Source organism: Pongo abelii, chromosome 10 (genome assembly GCF_028885655.2).
Source record: "Pongo abelii isolate AG06213 chromosome 10, NHGRI_mPonAbe1-v2.0_pri, whole genome shotgun sequence".
In the NCBI taxonomy this organism is placed as follows: domain Eukaryota; kingdom Metazoa; phylum Chordata; class Mammalia; order Primates; family Hominidae; genus Pongo; species Pongo abelii.
The window spans coordinates 116879307-116893959 of record NC_071995.2 but is presented as its reverse complement, the minus strand read 5'-3'; the positions used below and the strand labels follow the sequence as shown (position 1 = coordinate 116893959).

The window sequence follows — 14653 nt, the reverse complement described above, 5'->3', positions numbered from 1 at the left end:
AGAGAGAATTTGGGGCATTTATATTCTAGTTAGGGTAGTTATACATTTTTTAAAAATCATATTATGTGGTGCTTTTGATATTGAGCAAATAATTGATATTAACCAAATAATTATACTGCTTTTTGAAATAAAGTTTTTAGAAACTTTAACTTCAGTGAAGCTAAATTCTGCCAATGAATCTGTCTTGCCTCATCAGCTCTTTCCCACGGTACGACCTCCCTGCTTTTCATGTAACTCATCCCTGGATTCATTAGCAAACTCAAAGTATTTGTTGAGCATTAGGCCGGGATACCTAAGACCTTAGTTCCAGTTCTGCCCCTGATTTTGTGACTCCAGGAAAGTTAATAACCCATAAAATGGAGATTTTAGTATCTCTTTCTAGAAAAATTAAATTTAGGATATTAAAATGAAATAATAAATATGCCTTAATTCTTTTGGAATAAAGTAGCTACAGGTGTATTCCTTAATTCAAATACAGAAATTAGGGCCAGGTGTGGTATCACACGCCTGTAATCTCAGCACTTTGGAAGGCTGAGGTGGGACGGATTGCTTGAGGCCAGGAATTAGTGACTAACCTGGGCAGCATAGCGAGACCCTGTCTCTGCAAAAGATTAAAAAATTAGCTGGGTATGGTGGCATGCGCCTGTAGTCCCAGCTACTCAGGAGGCTGAGATGGAAGGACTGCTCGAGCCCTGGAGTTCAAGGCTGCTGTAAGCTATGGTCACACCACTGCACTGCAGCCTGGGTGCCAGAGAGAGACCCTGTCTCTAAAAAAAACCAAAATAAATAAAACAAATACAGAAATCAGGATTTTATAAGAAATAAAACAAATTTAACTGGTGGTTCCAAGCTGTCTTAAACCTCTTCCCATAGCCTGCTTCTTAAGTGCTGCTTCTCATGACAGCAAACTCAGGGGCCAGTGCCAGGGCCAGAGCCAGGCAGGTCTGGACAGTCTGTGGAGAGGCAGCCGATCAAAATGACATTCATGGTCACATTCAGATTGTTTGGCCAGAATAACAAGTTTCAGCCTATATTTGGCCACTTAGACCCAGAGGTTGGCAAACTTTTTCTTTCTTTTTTTTTTTTTTTTGAGATGGAGTCTTGCTCTGTCATCCAGGCTGGAGTGCAGTGGTGCAACCTTGGTTCACTACAATCTCTGCCTCCCGGGCTCAAGCGATTATCCTGCTTCAGCCTCCTGAGTAGCTGGGACTCTAGGCACCCCCCACCACACCTGGCTAGTTTTTTGTATTTTTAGTAGAGATGGGGTATCACTATGTTGGCCAGGCTGGTCTCAACTCCTGATCTCAAGTGATCCGCCTGCCTCGGCCTCCCAAAGTGCTGGGATTACAGGCGTGAGCCATGGCACCTGGCCAACTTTTTCTATAAAGTAAATAGGCTTTGTGGACCATAAGGTCCCTGTCTTGACTGTTGAACTCTGCTGTCACAGTGTCAAAGCAGCCTCAGACAATACCTAACCAAATGCTTGTGGCTGCATTACAATAAAACTTTATTGACAAGAACAAAATCCTGTTATTTGCTACAACATGGATGAACCTGAAGGACTTTATCCTAAGTGAAATGAACTAGGCACAGAGAGACAAATACTGCATGATCTCACTTACATGTAGAATCTGAAAAAGTCTAACTCATAGAAACAGAGTAGAATGGTGGTTACCGGGGGGTGGGAGAGGGAGTGGTGAGATATTGATCAAAGATATAAAGTTTCAGCTAAGCAGGGTGAGTAAGTTCAGAAGATCTATTATATGGCATGATGACTGTGGTTATTAATAATGTACACTTGACAATTGCTAAGAGTGTAGACCTTTTTTTTTTTTTTTTTGAGACAGGGTCTGACTCTGTCACCCAGGCTGGAGTGCAGTGTTGTGATCTCGGCTCAGTGCAACCTCCGCCTCCTGGCTCAAACAATCCTCCCACATCAGCCTCCCGAGTAGCTGGGATTACAGGCACACACCACCAGGCCCCTGCCACCATGTCCAGCTAATTTTGTATTTTTAGTAGAGATGAGGTTTCACCATATTGCTCAGGCTGGTCTCGAACTCCTGACCTCAGGTGATCCACCCACCTCAGCCCCCCAAATTGCTGGAATTACAGGTGTGAGCCACCATGCCCAGCCCCTCCCTTCTAATTTTGTAAATTAGCTTGGTTAAAATTCTTTTTTTTTTTTGAGATGGAGTCTCGCTCTGTCACCCAGGCTGGAGTGCAGTGGTGCGATCTCGGCTCACTGCAAGCTCCGCCTCCCGGGTTCACGCCATTCTCCTGCCTCAGCCTCTCCGAGTAGCTGGGACTACAGGCACCCGCCACCACGCCTGGCTAATTTTTTGTATTTTTGGTAGAGACGGGGTTTCACCGTGGTCTCGATCTCCTGACCTCGTGATCCGCCCGCCTTGGCCTCCCAAAGTGCTGGGATTACAAGCATGAGCCACCACGCCCGGCCGGTTAAAATTCTTTCGTGTATTTCACCACACGATTGACAAAAATGTGATGTACTTAGAATTTTTCAGGAACATCTATAATATTGGGTTGGTGCAAAAGTAATGGTGGTTTTTGCCATCTGTAATATTGGGTTGGTGCAAAAGTAATGGTGGTAATTGCAAATACTGCAATTATTTTTGCACCAATTAATACATAAACTTGTTCAACTACGTGTGCATTGAGTTTAGGATTTCTCATGGAATCAAATCTGACCTCATCCTGGCATTCAGCTTCCTCATCTCCATTTCTCCCAGTTTAACCAACCGGAGTGTGGTCAGGGTCACATGGAGACCTTTGTGCCGTGTACCGCAAATAGTAAGCTTCATGTTTTCAGGCTCAACCCCAGGGCCGGCCAAGTGCTTGTGCATTTGAGACATTGTTTCCTGGGTGCAGTGGTGGCCGGGGCCTCATGTTTTAGCTTATCTGGGCCTGTTTCACTGTAAGTTGAATTGTAGGAGAGGGTCAGGTTAAGAGATCTTCCAGGACAGGATACCTCTACACAGCCCTGTGAATTCCTTTTCTCTCTTGACTACCTTGCTGTTTGATTCTTGTGCAGGTTACCATCAGTTCGGAAGTAAATGAAGGAGCCTCATTAATCAGTTGGAACATAGTGAGTGAAGGTGGAAATTAACATGTACCAAACAAATGGTGTTGGCAAGACAGGGGTTTATTTTCCAGCTCCTTGGGGATTTCTAAGCTAGAGATAAGGGAACTCATCAGGCAGGAGAGTGGTGGATATTCGGGCTCTAAGTTCTGCCCTAGTTCCAAACCTGCAGTATGCTTTCTTACTCATGGGAAAAACTGAGTGTCTTTTTCCTTTCACTCATCAAAACCTGAGAGAACTTTCTGAGCAAGCATGTGACTCCCTGGAGCATCTGTTATTTAGTTATCCCACAAGGCAGGTCACCCCATTGCAGGGCTGTTGCAAATAGATTGAGCCATGGCCAGTATAGCCTGTGTTACATCAACTCTTTTTTTTTTTTTGAGACAGAGTTTTGCCTTTGTTCCCCAGGCTGGAGTACAATGGTGCGGTCTTGGTTCACTGCAACCTCCACCCGCTAGGTTCAAGCGATTCTCCTGCCTCAGCCTCCTAAGTAGCTGGGGTTACAGGCACCCGCCACTACGCCCGGCTAATTTTTTTTTTTTTTAGTAGAGATGGGGTTTCACCATGTTGGCCAGGCTGGTCTCGAACTCTAGACCTCAGGCGATCCACCTGCCTTAGCCTCCCAAAGTGCTGGGATTACAGGCATGAGCCACCATGCCTGGCCTACATCAACTCTTAAAAAGAAACGAAAAGAAAAGTCACAGCAGATTGCAGCAAAGGCCAGCTTGTTTCTAGGATTTAAAGTCTTATGTGGCTGGGTGGGGTGGCTCATGCCAGTAATCCCAGCACTTTGGGAGGCCAAGGTGGGCAGATCACTTGAGCTCAGGAGTTTGAGACCAGCCTGGGCAACATGACAAAACTCTGTCCTACAAAAAATACAAAGTTAACAGAGCCTAATGGCACATGCCTGTCGTCCTAGCTACTTGGTGGATCTGAGGTGGGAGGATCAGTTGAACAGGGAGGTCGAGGCTGCAGTGAGCCATGATTGTGTCACTGCATGCCAGCTTGGGTGACAGACCCTTCCCTCCACTCCCCAAAAGTCTTACATGTCCCAGGATGAAAAGTTGATAGACTGGTAACAATTGCAGATTCATTAAGAAATCTCTGCTTCTTCCAGCATCCCTAAAGGGTTTGAAGCCAAAAGCCGAAGTGGCAAAAATGAGACGAAAGGGCGGGGCAGCCCAAAAGAGAAGACGCTGGACTGTGGTCAGATTGTCTGGGGGCTGGCCTTCAGCCCGTGGCCTTCCCCACCCAGCAGGAAGCTCTGGGCACGCCACCACCCCCAAGTGCCCGATGTCTCTTGCCTGGTTCTCGCTACGGGACTCAACGATGGGCAGATCAAGATCTGGGAGGTGCAGACAGGTAGGTCATTCCTGGCTGGCACAAGGTTCTGGGAGGCTCGGGTGCATGTTCTGACTGTGTTGCCTCCCTGCTCCACTCATGTTGGCCAAGAGGTGTGGCCGTGGCAGGCACACCTCGTGCCCCCCTCTCTGGCTGACTCAGTGCCCCTGCTCCCATGCCAGGGCTCCTGCTTTTGAATCTTTCCGGCCACCAAGATGTCGTGAGAGATCTGAGCTTCACACCCAGTGGCAGTTTGATTTTGGTCTCCGCGTCGCGGGATAAGACTCTTCGCATCTGGGACCTGAATAAACACGGTATGGGAAGTGAAGGAACTACTCGGCAACTCCAAAAATACTGTATTTGCTTTCTCCACTTTACCAGTGTCATTTTTATCTAAAACAGTGTTTCTTGATGTTTTTTTCTGTAATTGCCCCTTAAGGAGCCTTTTAGACAGTTTTTTCCTAATCGCCCCTGCCTGCCCCAAAGATAATACTATACCAAAGAGAGTTTAATACCAAACATATACTGTGTGTCTATTTAGGCTATTTTAATATCGAAGATATATTGTATATCTACTTATGTGCTGAATGCACGTCTATGCTTTGTATGTAAAAAAATGTGAAGATTTTTTTGGCTACCAAGAACTAGTTTGTACCCTCTTGGGGTGAATTGCCCCTGTTAAAAATATTTGATCTAGAACAGGTTTTCTCATCGGCACTATGGATATTTTGGGCTGGATAACCCTTTGTCATGGGCTCTCCTGTGCATTCTAAGACACTGAGCAGCGTGCCTGGCCTCTTCTCTTTTGATGCCAGTAGCATCCTCTCCGGTTGTGACAAGCAAAAAAGTCCCCATGTCCTGTGAAGGGCAGGGTCTCCCCAGGTTGAGAACCACTGATCTAGAAGTCCCTGTTGGGTGCTTCCTGTTAGAAAGAAAGATTTTCTTTTTGAAGCAGACTCTAAGCCTAGAATAATTCTCTCAGGCTATGGGGCGTCAGGTTTTGTGAAATTCTGCCTTGAGCAAACTGTATACAGGGGTGGCCCAATAAAGAATTCCATATATCTCTGGTTTGATCCTTAACTAGAAAGGTGATATAAGAGGCCAGGCACGTGGCTCACGCCTGTAATCCCAGTACTTTGGGAGGCTGAGGCGGGTGGATCACCTGAGGTCAGGAGTTCAAGACCAGCCTGGTCAACATGGCCAAACCCCATCTCTACTAAAAAATACAAAAATTAGCTGGGCGTGGTGGTGGGCGCCTGTAGTCCCAGCTACTTGGGAGGCTGAGGCAGGAGAATCACTTGAACCCGGGAGGCAGAAGTTGCAGTGAGGCAAGATTGCATCACTGCACTCCATCCTGGGCGACAGAGCGAGACTCTGTCTCAAAAAAAAAAAAAAAAAAAAGTGACATAAGAAAGGGGAATTTATTGCAATGCAATTTTTCAATTCCTCCAGCCCTGGATGGGGCTCAGGGGCTGGAGGGATTGGAAGGAGGGTCATGAAGAGGCCACTTGTCCCCATGGTGTGAAGGCACTGGCACTCTCTCCCAAGCTATGACTGTCCAGCTCCACACAGCCATGGGAGGGACCTTTCTCCTGCTCTTTTAGCAATAAGCCTGAAAACTTGTATCTTAGTCAATGCCAGAGACTGGGTGGCTTAAACAACAGACGTTTATTTCTCACAGTTCTGAAGGTTGGGAAGTCCATGAGCGAGGTGCTAGTAGTTTTGGTGTCTGTGAGCACCTGCTGCCTGGCTTGTAAACAGCCACCTTCTCTCTGCATCCTCATCTGGCAGAGATCTCTCTCTTTCATGTCTCTTCTTCTAAGGGCACTAATCCCATTCCCGAGGCTTCACCCTCATGACCTATTGACTTCTCAAAAGCCCCCCCTCCTAATACCATCACATTGGGGATTAGGGCTTTATGTGTGGGGGACACATTTAGTCCACAGCAGCTTGTCAAACAAACTAAGGCGGTGCACATGCATCCTCATCTGAAGGCATCTGATCACCAAGATAACTCTAGGTGTTTTTTTTGTTTGTTTGTTTTTTCTTGAGACGGAGTCTCACTGTGTCACCCAGGCTGGAGTGCAGTGGCACGATCTCAGCTCACTGCAACCTCTGCCTCCCAGGTTCAAGTGATTCTTGTGTCTCAGCCTCCCAAGTAGCTGGGACTACAGGCATAAGCCACCACACCTGGCTAATTTTTTGTATTTTTAGTAGAGACAGGGTTTCACCATGTTGGCCAGGCTGGTCTCAAGCCCCGGACCTCAAGTGATCCGCCTACCTGGGCTTCCCAAAGTGCTGGGATTACAGGTGTGAGCCACTGCGCCTGGCCTACTCTAGGTGGTTTCTGCCCAGTACTGTGGAACCTATAATCACACAGTCTAAGATGTGCTGCTGATCAGGACAGCTTCTCCAAGGCAGTGCCTCTTTTTTTTTTTTTTTTTTTTTTTTTTTGAGACAGAGCCTCCTACAGGTGTGTGCCACCATGCCTGGCTAATTTTCGTATTTTTAGTAGAGACGGGGTTTTGCCATGAAGGTCAGGCTGGTCTTGCACTCCTGACCTGAAGGGATCCGCCCACCTCGGCCTCCCAAAGTGCTGGGATTACAGGCGTGAGGTACCACGCTCGTCTGGCATTGCCTTTTTAAATGCTGGCTTAATGTGTGTACTGAGGCAGCTTGCCACCATCTCAGGAAGGTCCATGCAGTGGCTCTGGAAATCACTTGATGACTTCGAAGGAAAGACCAAGTGAGAGTGACCAAGAGTGGGCGGGATGCAGTAGGCCAATTATGAGAGCTTTTCAAGGAGAGGAGGGGAATAAAGTTGTGTTCCCAGCTGCCAGGCGCTGCCCCACTGACCTAACGTGCCTTAATTTATTCAGTACTCCCAGCACCCTGAGATTTGACAGCTGAAGAAACCATGATTGACCTTTATTTTTTGAGACAGAGTCTCACTGTGTTGCATGGGCTGGAGTGCAATGCTGCGATCTCAGCTTATTGCAGCCTCTTCCTCCTGGGCTCCAGTGATCCTCCTGCCTCAGTCTCCGGAGTAGCTGGGACTACAGGCACCATGACTAACTTTTTAAAAATATTAATTAAAGCACTTTGGGAGGCTAAGGCGGGCGTATCACTCGAGGTCAGGAGTTCGAGACCAGCCTAGCCAACATGGTGAAACTCCGGCTCTACTAAAAATATATAAAAATTAGCAGGGCATGGTGGTGTGCACCTGTAATCCCAGCTACTCGGGAGGCTGAGGCAGGAGAATCGCTTGAACCCAGGAGGCAGAGGTTGCAGTGAGCTGGGATCATGCCATTGCACTCCCGCCTAGGCAACAGAACAAGACTCTGTCTCAAAAAAATAAAAAAAAATAAAAATAAAAAATACTAATTTTTATGGATCCATACATCTGCATAAACTTAAATAAATTCATATATATGACCATGTACAGGCGTATAACAATTCTTTTTTCTTCTTTCTTGCTTGGCTCTTTCCTTCCCAATTCTCTTTCTTACCCTCCCTGCTGCTGCCATCCTCCCTTCCTTCCCTGCATCCTGGTACCCTGTGTTAGGAGTATATACCCTTCTATATTTTTCTCTCTACTTGTATAATCTTGTGCACACACATGTTTGCTTTCATGGCTTTTGGGTCATTGTTTGACAAAAATGGAATCATACATCTTCACGATTTTTCCCTGCATCTCGCATTTTTCATTAAACCGTAGGTACCCCATGGAAAATCTATCTCTAATTCCAACTGCATTAATGGGGTAGATAGACCACCATTTATTCACCCATCCTCTATATGGACGGGCTTTTTTTTTTTTTTAAAGCAAGAGCTGGAGAGATTGTGTGAGTCACCCTGGGTTATGTGCTGAATTAGCAGGGAAGTCAGGATTCAAACCCAAGCTGTCTGACTCTAGAATGTGTGCCCCTAATGACTCCATACTACTGCTCATCTGGACATCCTGGCAAGGCTGGGAGGGTGATAGTCTGGAGCAGGATCCTTGTGATTACAGAGAAACCATTACAGACTTTAAATGAAGGAGAATTGAAGATTAACACTCTTTCAAAATTGGGAATGATGCTTCAGGGTACTCGAGGTGGTTGGGGAACCTAAAAAGAACATTCTCTGCTATCAAAGGGTCCCTTTGATATGGTTTCCTATGAGGAAACCTTTAATGCAATTCAAGATTACATAAAAAAAGTGATCAGCACCTGAGGTCAGGTGTCCGAGACCAGCCTGGCCAATATGGTGAAACCCTGTCTCTCCTAAAAGTACAAAAATCAGCTGGGCGCAGTGGCACGTGCCTGTAATCCCAACTACTTGGGAGGCTGAGGCAGGAGAATCGCTTCAACTTGGGAGGCAGAGGTTGCAGTGAGCTGAGATCACACCACTGCATTCTAGTCTGGGAGACAGAGCAAGACTCCATCTCAGAAACAAACAACAAAAAAGTGATCAATGTACCCCTTCGCCCTTACTGATCTTATAGATTGTGTTGAAGCCATAGGTAATGGTTTCCGTGGGGAATTAGAAGATCATATTCATAGATTACAGGTGTTTAAATGACAAATCTGGTCATATTTCTTACTCTGAATTAAACATTGGACCCTTGGGCCCAGCTGATAGGAGCTGATGGGTATACTGGGCCGGGGGCTGTTACCACCCCAGTTCTCCCGTTCTCCAGTCTTCCTGCTTTGTTGAGGATTGGCTCATCATTTGCTTCTTTTTCCTGCCAGGTAAACAGATTCAAGTGCTATCGGGCCACCTGCAGTGGGTTTACTGCTGTTCCATCTCCCCAGACTGCAGCATGCTGTGCTCTGCAGCTGGAGAGAAGTCGGTGAGTCTCCAGCATTATTGCTTTAATTCACTGAGACATGGAGGTCTGAAGTGGTGGCCTGGTGTGTGTGAGTGTTCTCAAAATCGTCCGCAAATCCACCCCAATAGAAGGCATGCTGGTGGGCTGTGGCTGCCACTTGCAAAAGTCCCTTGCGACTTGCACTTTAACACGAACCCAAAGACAGGAGGGATTTGGAAACAGGTTGCTCCTGTCATCAGAGGGCTGTTTCCCTTTACAAAATGGGAAAACCATTGCTTTTTAAATTTCTTTTCTTCTTGGAGTCTGAGATTTTAAAAGTTGCAGCCCACATGTGAATCCAAATTTCCTTTGAACCATCAAATTTGAATCCCTCTAATTCGGATTTCCAATTCAAATCATGTCAGTGCAGTTACTTGTTGAACTTTGTCCTGAAATCCTGTTAATTGAAAAAACAAACAGGTATGAGAAATCCAAGAACAATTTGAGAACAGTTTCTGTTTGAATTTTGTGTTGCGTTGAGCCACTTGCTGTGACTGAAGGGAAGGTTGAGAGTTCACCATTTGGTACAGCCCAGGTGGTTCATCATTTATTTGTGGTTTGGCGGGGTTTTTTTTCTTTTCTTTTCTTTTTTTTTTAGACAGAGTTTTGCTCTTGTTGCCCAAGCTGGAGTGCAATGACGCAATCTCGGCTCACTGCAACCTCCACTTCCCAGGTTCAAGTGATTCTCCTGCCTCTCAGCCTCCCGAGTAGCTGGGATTACAGGCGTGCACCACCACGCCTGGCTAATTTTTTGTATTTTTAGTAGAAACGAGGTTTCACCATGTTAGCCAGGCTGGTCTTGAACTCCTGACCTCAGGTGATCCGCCCGCCTCGGCCTCCGAAAGTGCTGGGATTGAAGGCGTGAGCCACCGCGCCCAGCCTGAGGGTTTTCTTAAAAGAATGAAAATAAAATCCTCTTAATGCTTCTCACAAAGGTTTAAAGTGATGAGCTAGGTCAGAGGCACAGTCTTGGGACAGATTTCCATGGTTCCATACACAAGGTGGGGGGTGTAAAATGCCTTGGCAGCCTGCCACTACTTTGTGGGGTGGCCATAGATTTCACTTCTGACCCTTTTAAAAAAAAAATTTGAGATAGTCTTACTCTTTCACCCAAGCTGGAATGCAGTGACGTGATCTCGGGTCATTGCAACCTCCACCTACCAGGCTCAAGTGATTCTTCTGCCTCAGCCTCCCAAATAGCTGAGCTTACAGGCATGCACCACCATGCCTGGCTAATTTTTGTATTTTCAGTAGAGAAGGGGTTTTGCCATGTTGACCAGGCTGGTCTTGCACTCCTGGCCTCATGTGATCCACCCACCTTGGCCTCCCAAAGTGCTGAGATTACAGGTGTGAGCCATTGTGCCTGGCCGCTGACCTTTAAGTGGAATAAGATAGCACTTAGCTCAGGTCTTCATCAGCACATATTACCCTATTGGCAAACAGGACTCAGAAGGAGACTCAGAAGTCTCTGCACATGCGTTTCAGGGGGGTCTTCCTAAGGTTGGTCTGGTTTATTCTCTCTTATAGTGAGCTCCTTGAGCATGCCCATTGGTTTAAATCCTCAAGAATCCAGACCAGTTACTTTATTTAAACCTATACCACAGGTTCTGGAAGAGCTGTAGAAAAGGGATAGAGAATCAGCTTGACCTGGCCGCAGGGCCTGCAGGTTTGGTGGTGGTACCTTTCCCTCCCTCTGTTTGAGTCCTAAGCACTTTGCTTCTGCCCTAACCAGGCACTTCTTACTTTTCACAGGTCTTTCTATGGAGCATGAGGTCCTACACGTTAATTCGGAAGCTAGAGGGCCATCAAAGCAGTGTTGTCTCTTGTGACTTCTCCCCTGACTCTGCCCTGCTTGTCACGGCTTCTTACGATACCAATGTGATTATGTGGGACCCCTACACCGGCGAAAGGCTGAGGTCACTCCAGTAAGGACTGAATCTCTGCTATGACTTTTTTGTGGGGGGACTGATGAGGAACCTGCTTGGGATTAGACATGTCTCTTTTAGAATCTGGGACATGGGAGGGGACAAGCTGGATAAAAAGGCACAGTGGGTCTCTTTGTCTTTTGAGACAGAGTCTCGCTCTGTCACCCAGACTGGAGTGCAGTGGCGCAATCTTGGATCACTGCAACCTCCACCTCCCGGGTTCAAGCGATTCTCCTGCCTCAGCCTCCCGAGTAGCTGGGACTACAAGCGTGCGCCACCAGGCCCGGCTAATTTTTGTATTTTTAGTAGAGATGGAGTTTCACCATGTTGGCCAGGCTAGTCTCAAACTCCTGACCTCAGGTGATCCACCGCCTCAGTCTCCCAAACTGCTATTATAGGCATGTGCCACTGCGCCTGGCCTGGTTCATTGCTTCTTAGTGATGCCTTGTCGGTTAAGCCCTCTCAAGTAGCTTTGAGTGTCTTCCAGTCTCCCGATTCAGGCGGCTGTGTGTACTTCTTCGGAATCAGCATTATGAAGCCTCAATATGACTCTTTATTTCCATTTACTAATAACTGTAGTAACAAGTTCAGTAAGAGCCTCTTATCGAAACTGTGCTTTCCAAAATGAGTTTCATGTTCTCACAAACTTGGTCTCCTTTTTCCTTTTGTGTCTGTTGTTTTATGAAGCAAATAATAGGCAGTCCTATAATTATCATGTATCTTAGCCTAAAAAAGACTTGCAGTTTCTACTGTGGCATTAAAGTGAGGGCTGACCTACTTTGCATAAGCAAATTAGCACAAGGAAGTGTTAGTAACCTTTCAGCCCCTCCACAGGACATGTGGAGGCTTCTGAGATACCCTTTTTTTTCCCAGTGTGCAAATCCCAAGCTTTTCCACGAGGGGCACACAATGCATCTTGAGCCCTTTTGTAGCCAGGGCAGTTTGGCTTCCTGCCTGGGGTGACGATGGAGGGTGGAGAGCAGCCATCACTCCAGGCCTGTCATCCTATTTCTTTCCTTCCCAGCCACACCCAGGTTGACCCCGCCATGGATGACAGTGATGTCCACATTAGCTCACTGAGATCTGTGTGCTTCTCTCCGGAAGGCTTGTACCTTGCCACGGTGGCAGATGACAGGTAACGAAGAGAACTCTCTTTACATGGCCTCAGAACAAGTGCTTGCAAGTAATGGCAGCAAGGCCCTCTTGGTCTGGCCCTGGGTCAGCTAATGTACAGATGTTCTCTCTCCCCATCCAGACTCCTCAGGATCTGGGCCCTGGAACTGAAAACTCCCATTGCATTTGCTCCTATGACCAATGGGCTTTGCTGCACATTTTTTCCACATGGTGGAGTCATTGCCACAGGGTATGTATTTGTTAGCTGAACAGATGGGTGGTGCTTTCTGCTGAGTATACCATGGAGCTTTTTAAGGAAAGAAACCATCTAGAATTTTCTTGCCTATGAGGAAACCTTTAAGGCAATTCAAGATTATATAAAACTCCAATGATCGATTTTGCTAATAACGGTGTCCCATTTTCTCTGAATATTTAACCTAAATGTAATTAAAGACCTGTAAGTCATGCCACCTAATGGGCCAAGTTCACAAGGGAGAATAAAATTGAGATGATGCATAATATATGGGAAACCATTTAGGGCCAAAAGACCACTTTACAGGTAACATCTATAATTCAGTAGGTGGCACTCTTCCCCCTTTTACTTTTGAACTAACTGTGGTCAGATTTAGAAAGGGCTGTGCCGAGAGAGCGCTTTGGTATCACAGGTGTCTTGAGTTTTTCTAATCCTATCAGCAGCTTTAATTATTCAGCACCACAACTTTTACATCGATTTCCACGGTCAGGGTTACATTTCACTCTCCGAAGTCTCTCCTGCTCTTTCCAGTCAAAATAGAAACATGAGTATCCATCCTCATGAAAACATGAACATCCAAGCTCTGTCTTAGCATCGGTTTCTGTTTCATTTCAGGACAAGAGATGGCCACGTCCAGTTCTGGACAGCTCCAAGGGTCCTGTCCTCACTGAAGCACTTATGCCGGAAAGCCCTTCGAAGTTTCCTAACAACTTACCAAGTCCTAGCACTGCCAATCCCCAAGAAAATGAAAGAGTTCCTCACATACAGGACTTTTTAAGCAACATCACATCTTGTGCTTCTTTGTAGCAGGGTAAATTGTCCTGTCAAAGGGAGTTGCTGGAATAATGGGCCAAACATCTGGTCTTGCATTGAAATAGCATTTCTTCGGGATTGTGAATAGAATGTAGCAAAACCAGATTCCAGTGTACTAGTCATGGATCTTTCTCTCCCTGGCATGTGAAAGTCAGTCTTAGAGGAAGAGATTCCACTTGCACGGCAACAGAGCCTTACCTTAAATCTTCAGTCCAGTTATGAACAGCAAGTGTTGAACTCTTTCTGGTCGTTTTGATTCAAAGTGCAGTTACTGATGTTGTTTTGATTATGCAACTAAGTAGGCCTCCAGAGCCTCTCTAGTGGCAGAGCAGCTCACACTCCCTCCACTGGGAAGGATGGCTTCTGCCTAGTACCTATCCTTGTGTTTCTGGTGCAGTGGTAGCATTGGTTCAAGTTCTCTCCTGCTGTGGTCAGAGTTGCTTCGATGTTGGCCAAGTACTTTTCTTCTTGGGCTCCCTTCTGACCTGCAGGACAGTTTTCCTGGAGCCGTTTGGTATGAGATATTAATTTAGCTTAACTAAATTACAGGGGAATCAGAGGCTGTGCTCCTGACCGATCCAGACACTATTACTGGCTTTTTTTTTTTTTTTAACAATGGTGTGCATGTACAGGAAATGACAAATTTGTATGTCAGATTATACAAGGATGTATTCTTAAACCGCATGACTATTCAGATGGCTACTGAGTTATCAGTGACCATTTATTAGCATCATATTTATTTGTATTTTCTCAACAGATGTTAAGGTACAACTATGTTTTTCTCGATTATCTAAAAACCATAGTACTTAAATTGAACAGTTGCAAAGATGTCTTAATTGTGTAAAGAATTGGTGTAGTCATGACTTTAGCTGATACTCTTATGTACGAGATCTGTCTCTGCTGTTTAACTTCATTGGATTAATCAGCTGGTTTCAACTCTACTGCGAAACAAAAATAGCTCCTTAAAAGTACTGTTCTCCTTCAGTGGCATGTAGTTATCTAATCAAGACACCTCATTCAAACAAAACCTGCCTTAGGAAAATTTAATATATTTTAAATTATTTTAAAAGAAATACAACATCTTATTCTTTAGCTTTCTTAATCGGTGCTTTATGGAGGCCAGTGTAACGTTACATGACTTGTTGAGAAAGTTGAGGAATTTCCTCTACCACCTTTGTTGCTTGAAGAAAAACATGTCTTTTCAAAATGAGAGGCTTTCATTGAAGGAAAGAAAAAAAAAAAAACAGTTAAAAGCTTTT

At 45.7% G+C, this 14653-nt stretch overlaps 1 protein-coding gene across 4 annotated transcripts in view; it reads left to right on the top strand.

Moving 5' to 3' along the window:
* Positions 1-14647, top strand: part of WSB2 (WD repeat and SOCS box containing 2) — a 29490-nt gene extending 14843 nt beyond the window's left edge. For all 4 annotated transcript variants that reach the window (XM_063712265.1, XM_002823834.6, XM_054527680.1 and 1 more), the window contains exons 3-9: positions 4215-4459; positions 4621-4752; positions 9172-9272; positions 11043-11215; positions 12240-12350; positions 12471-12578; positions 13197-14647. In XM_063712265.1, the coding sequence (XP_063568335.1) occupies positions 9243-9272; positions 11043-11215; positions 12240-12350; positions 12471-12578; positions 13197-13359 (585 nt within the window). In that variant the 5' untranslated portion in view covers positions 4215-4459; positions 4621-4752; positions 9172-9242 and the 3' untranslated portion in view covers positions 13360-14647. The remainder of the gene's footprint in view (positions 1-4214; positions 4460-4620; positions 4753-9171; positions 9273-11042; positions 11216-12239; positions 12351-12470; positions 12579-13196) is intronic.
* The last annotated feature ends 6 nt before the right edge of the window (positions 14648-14653 follow it).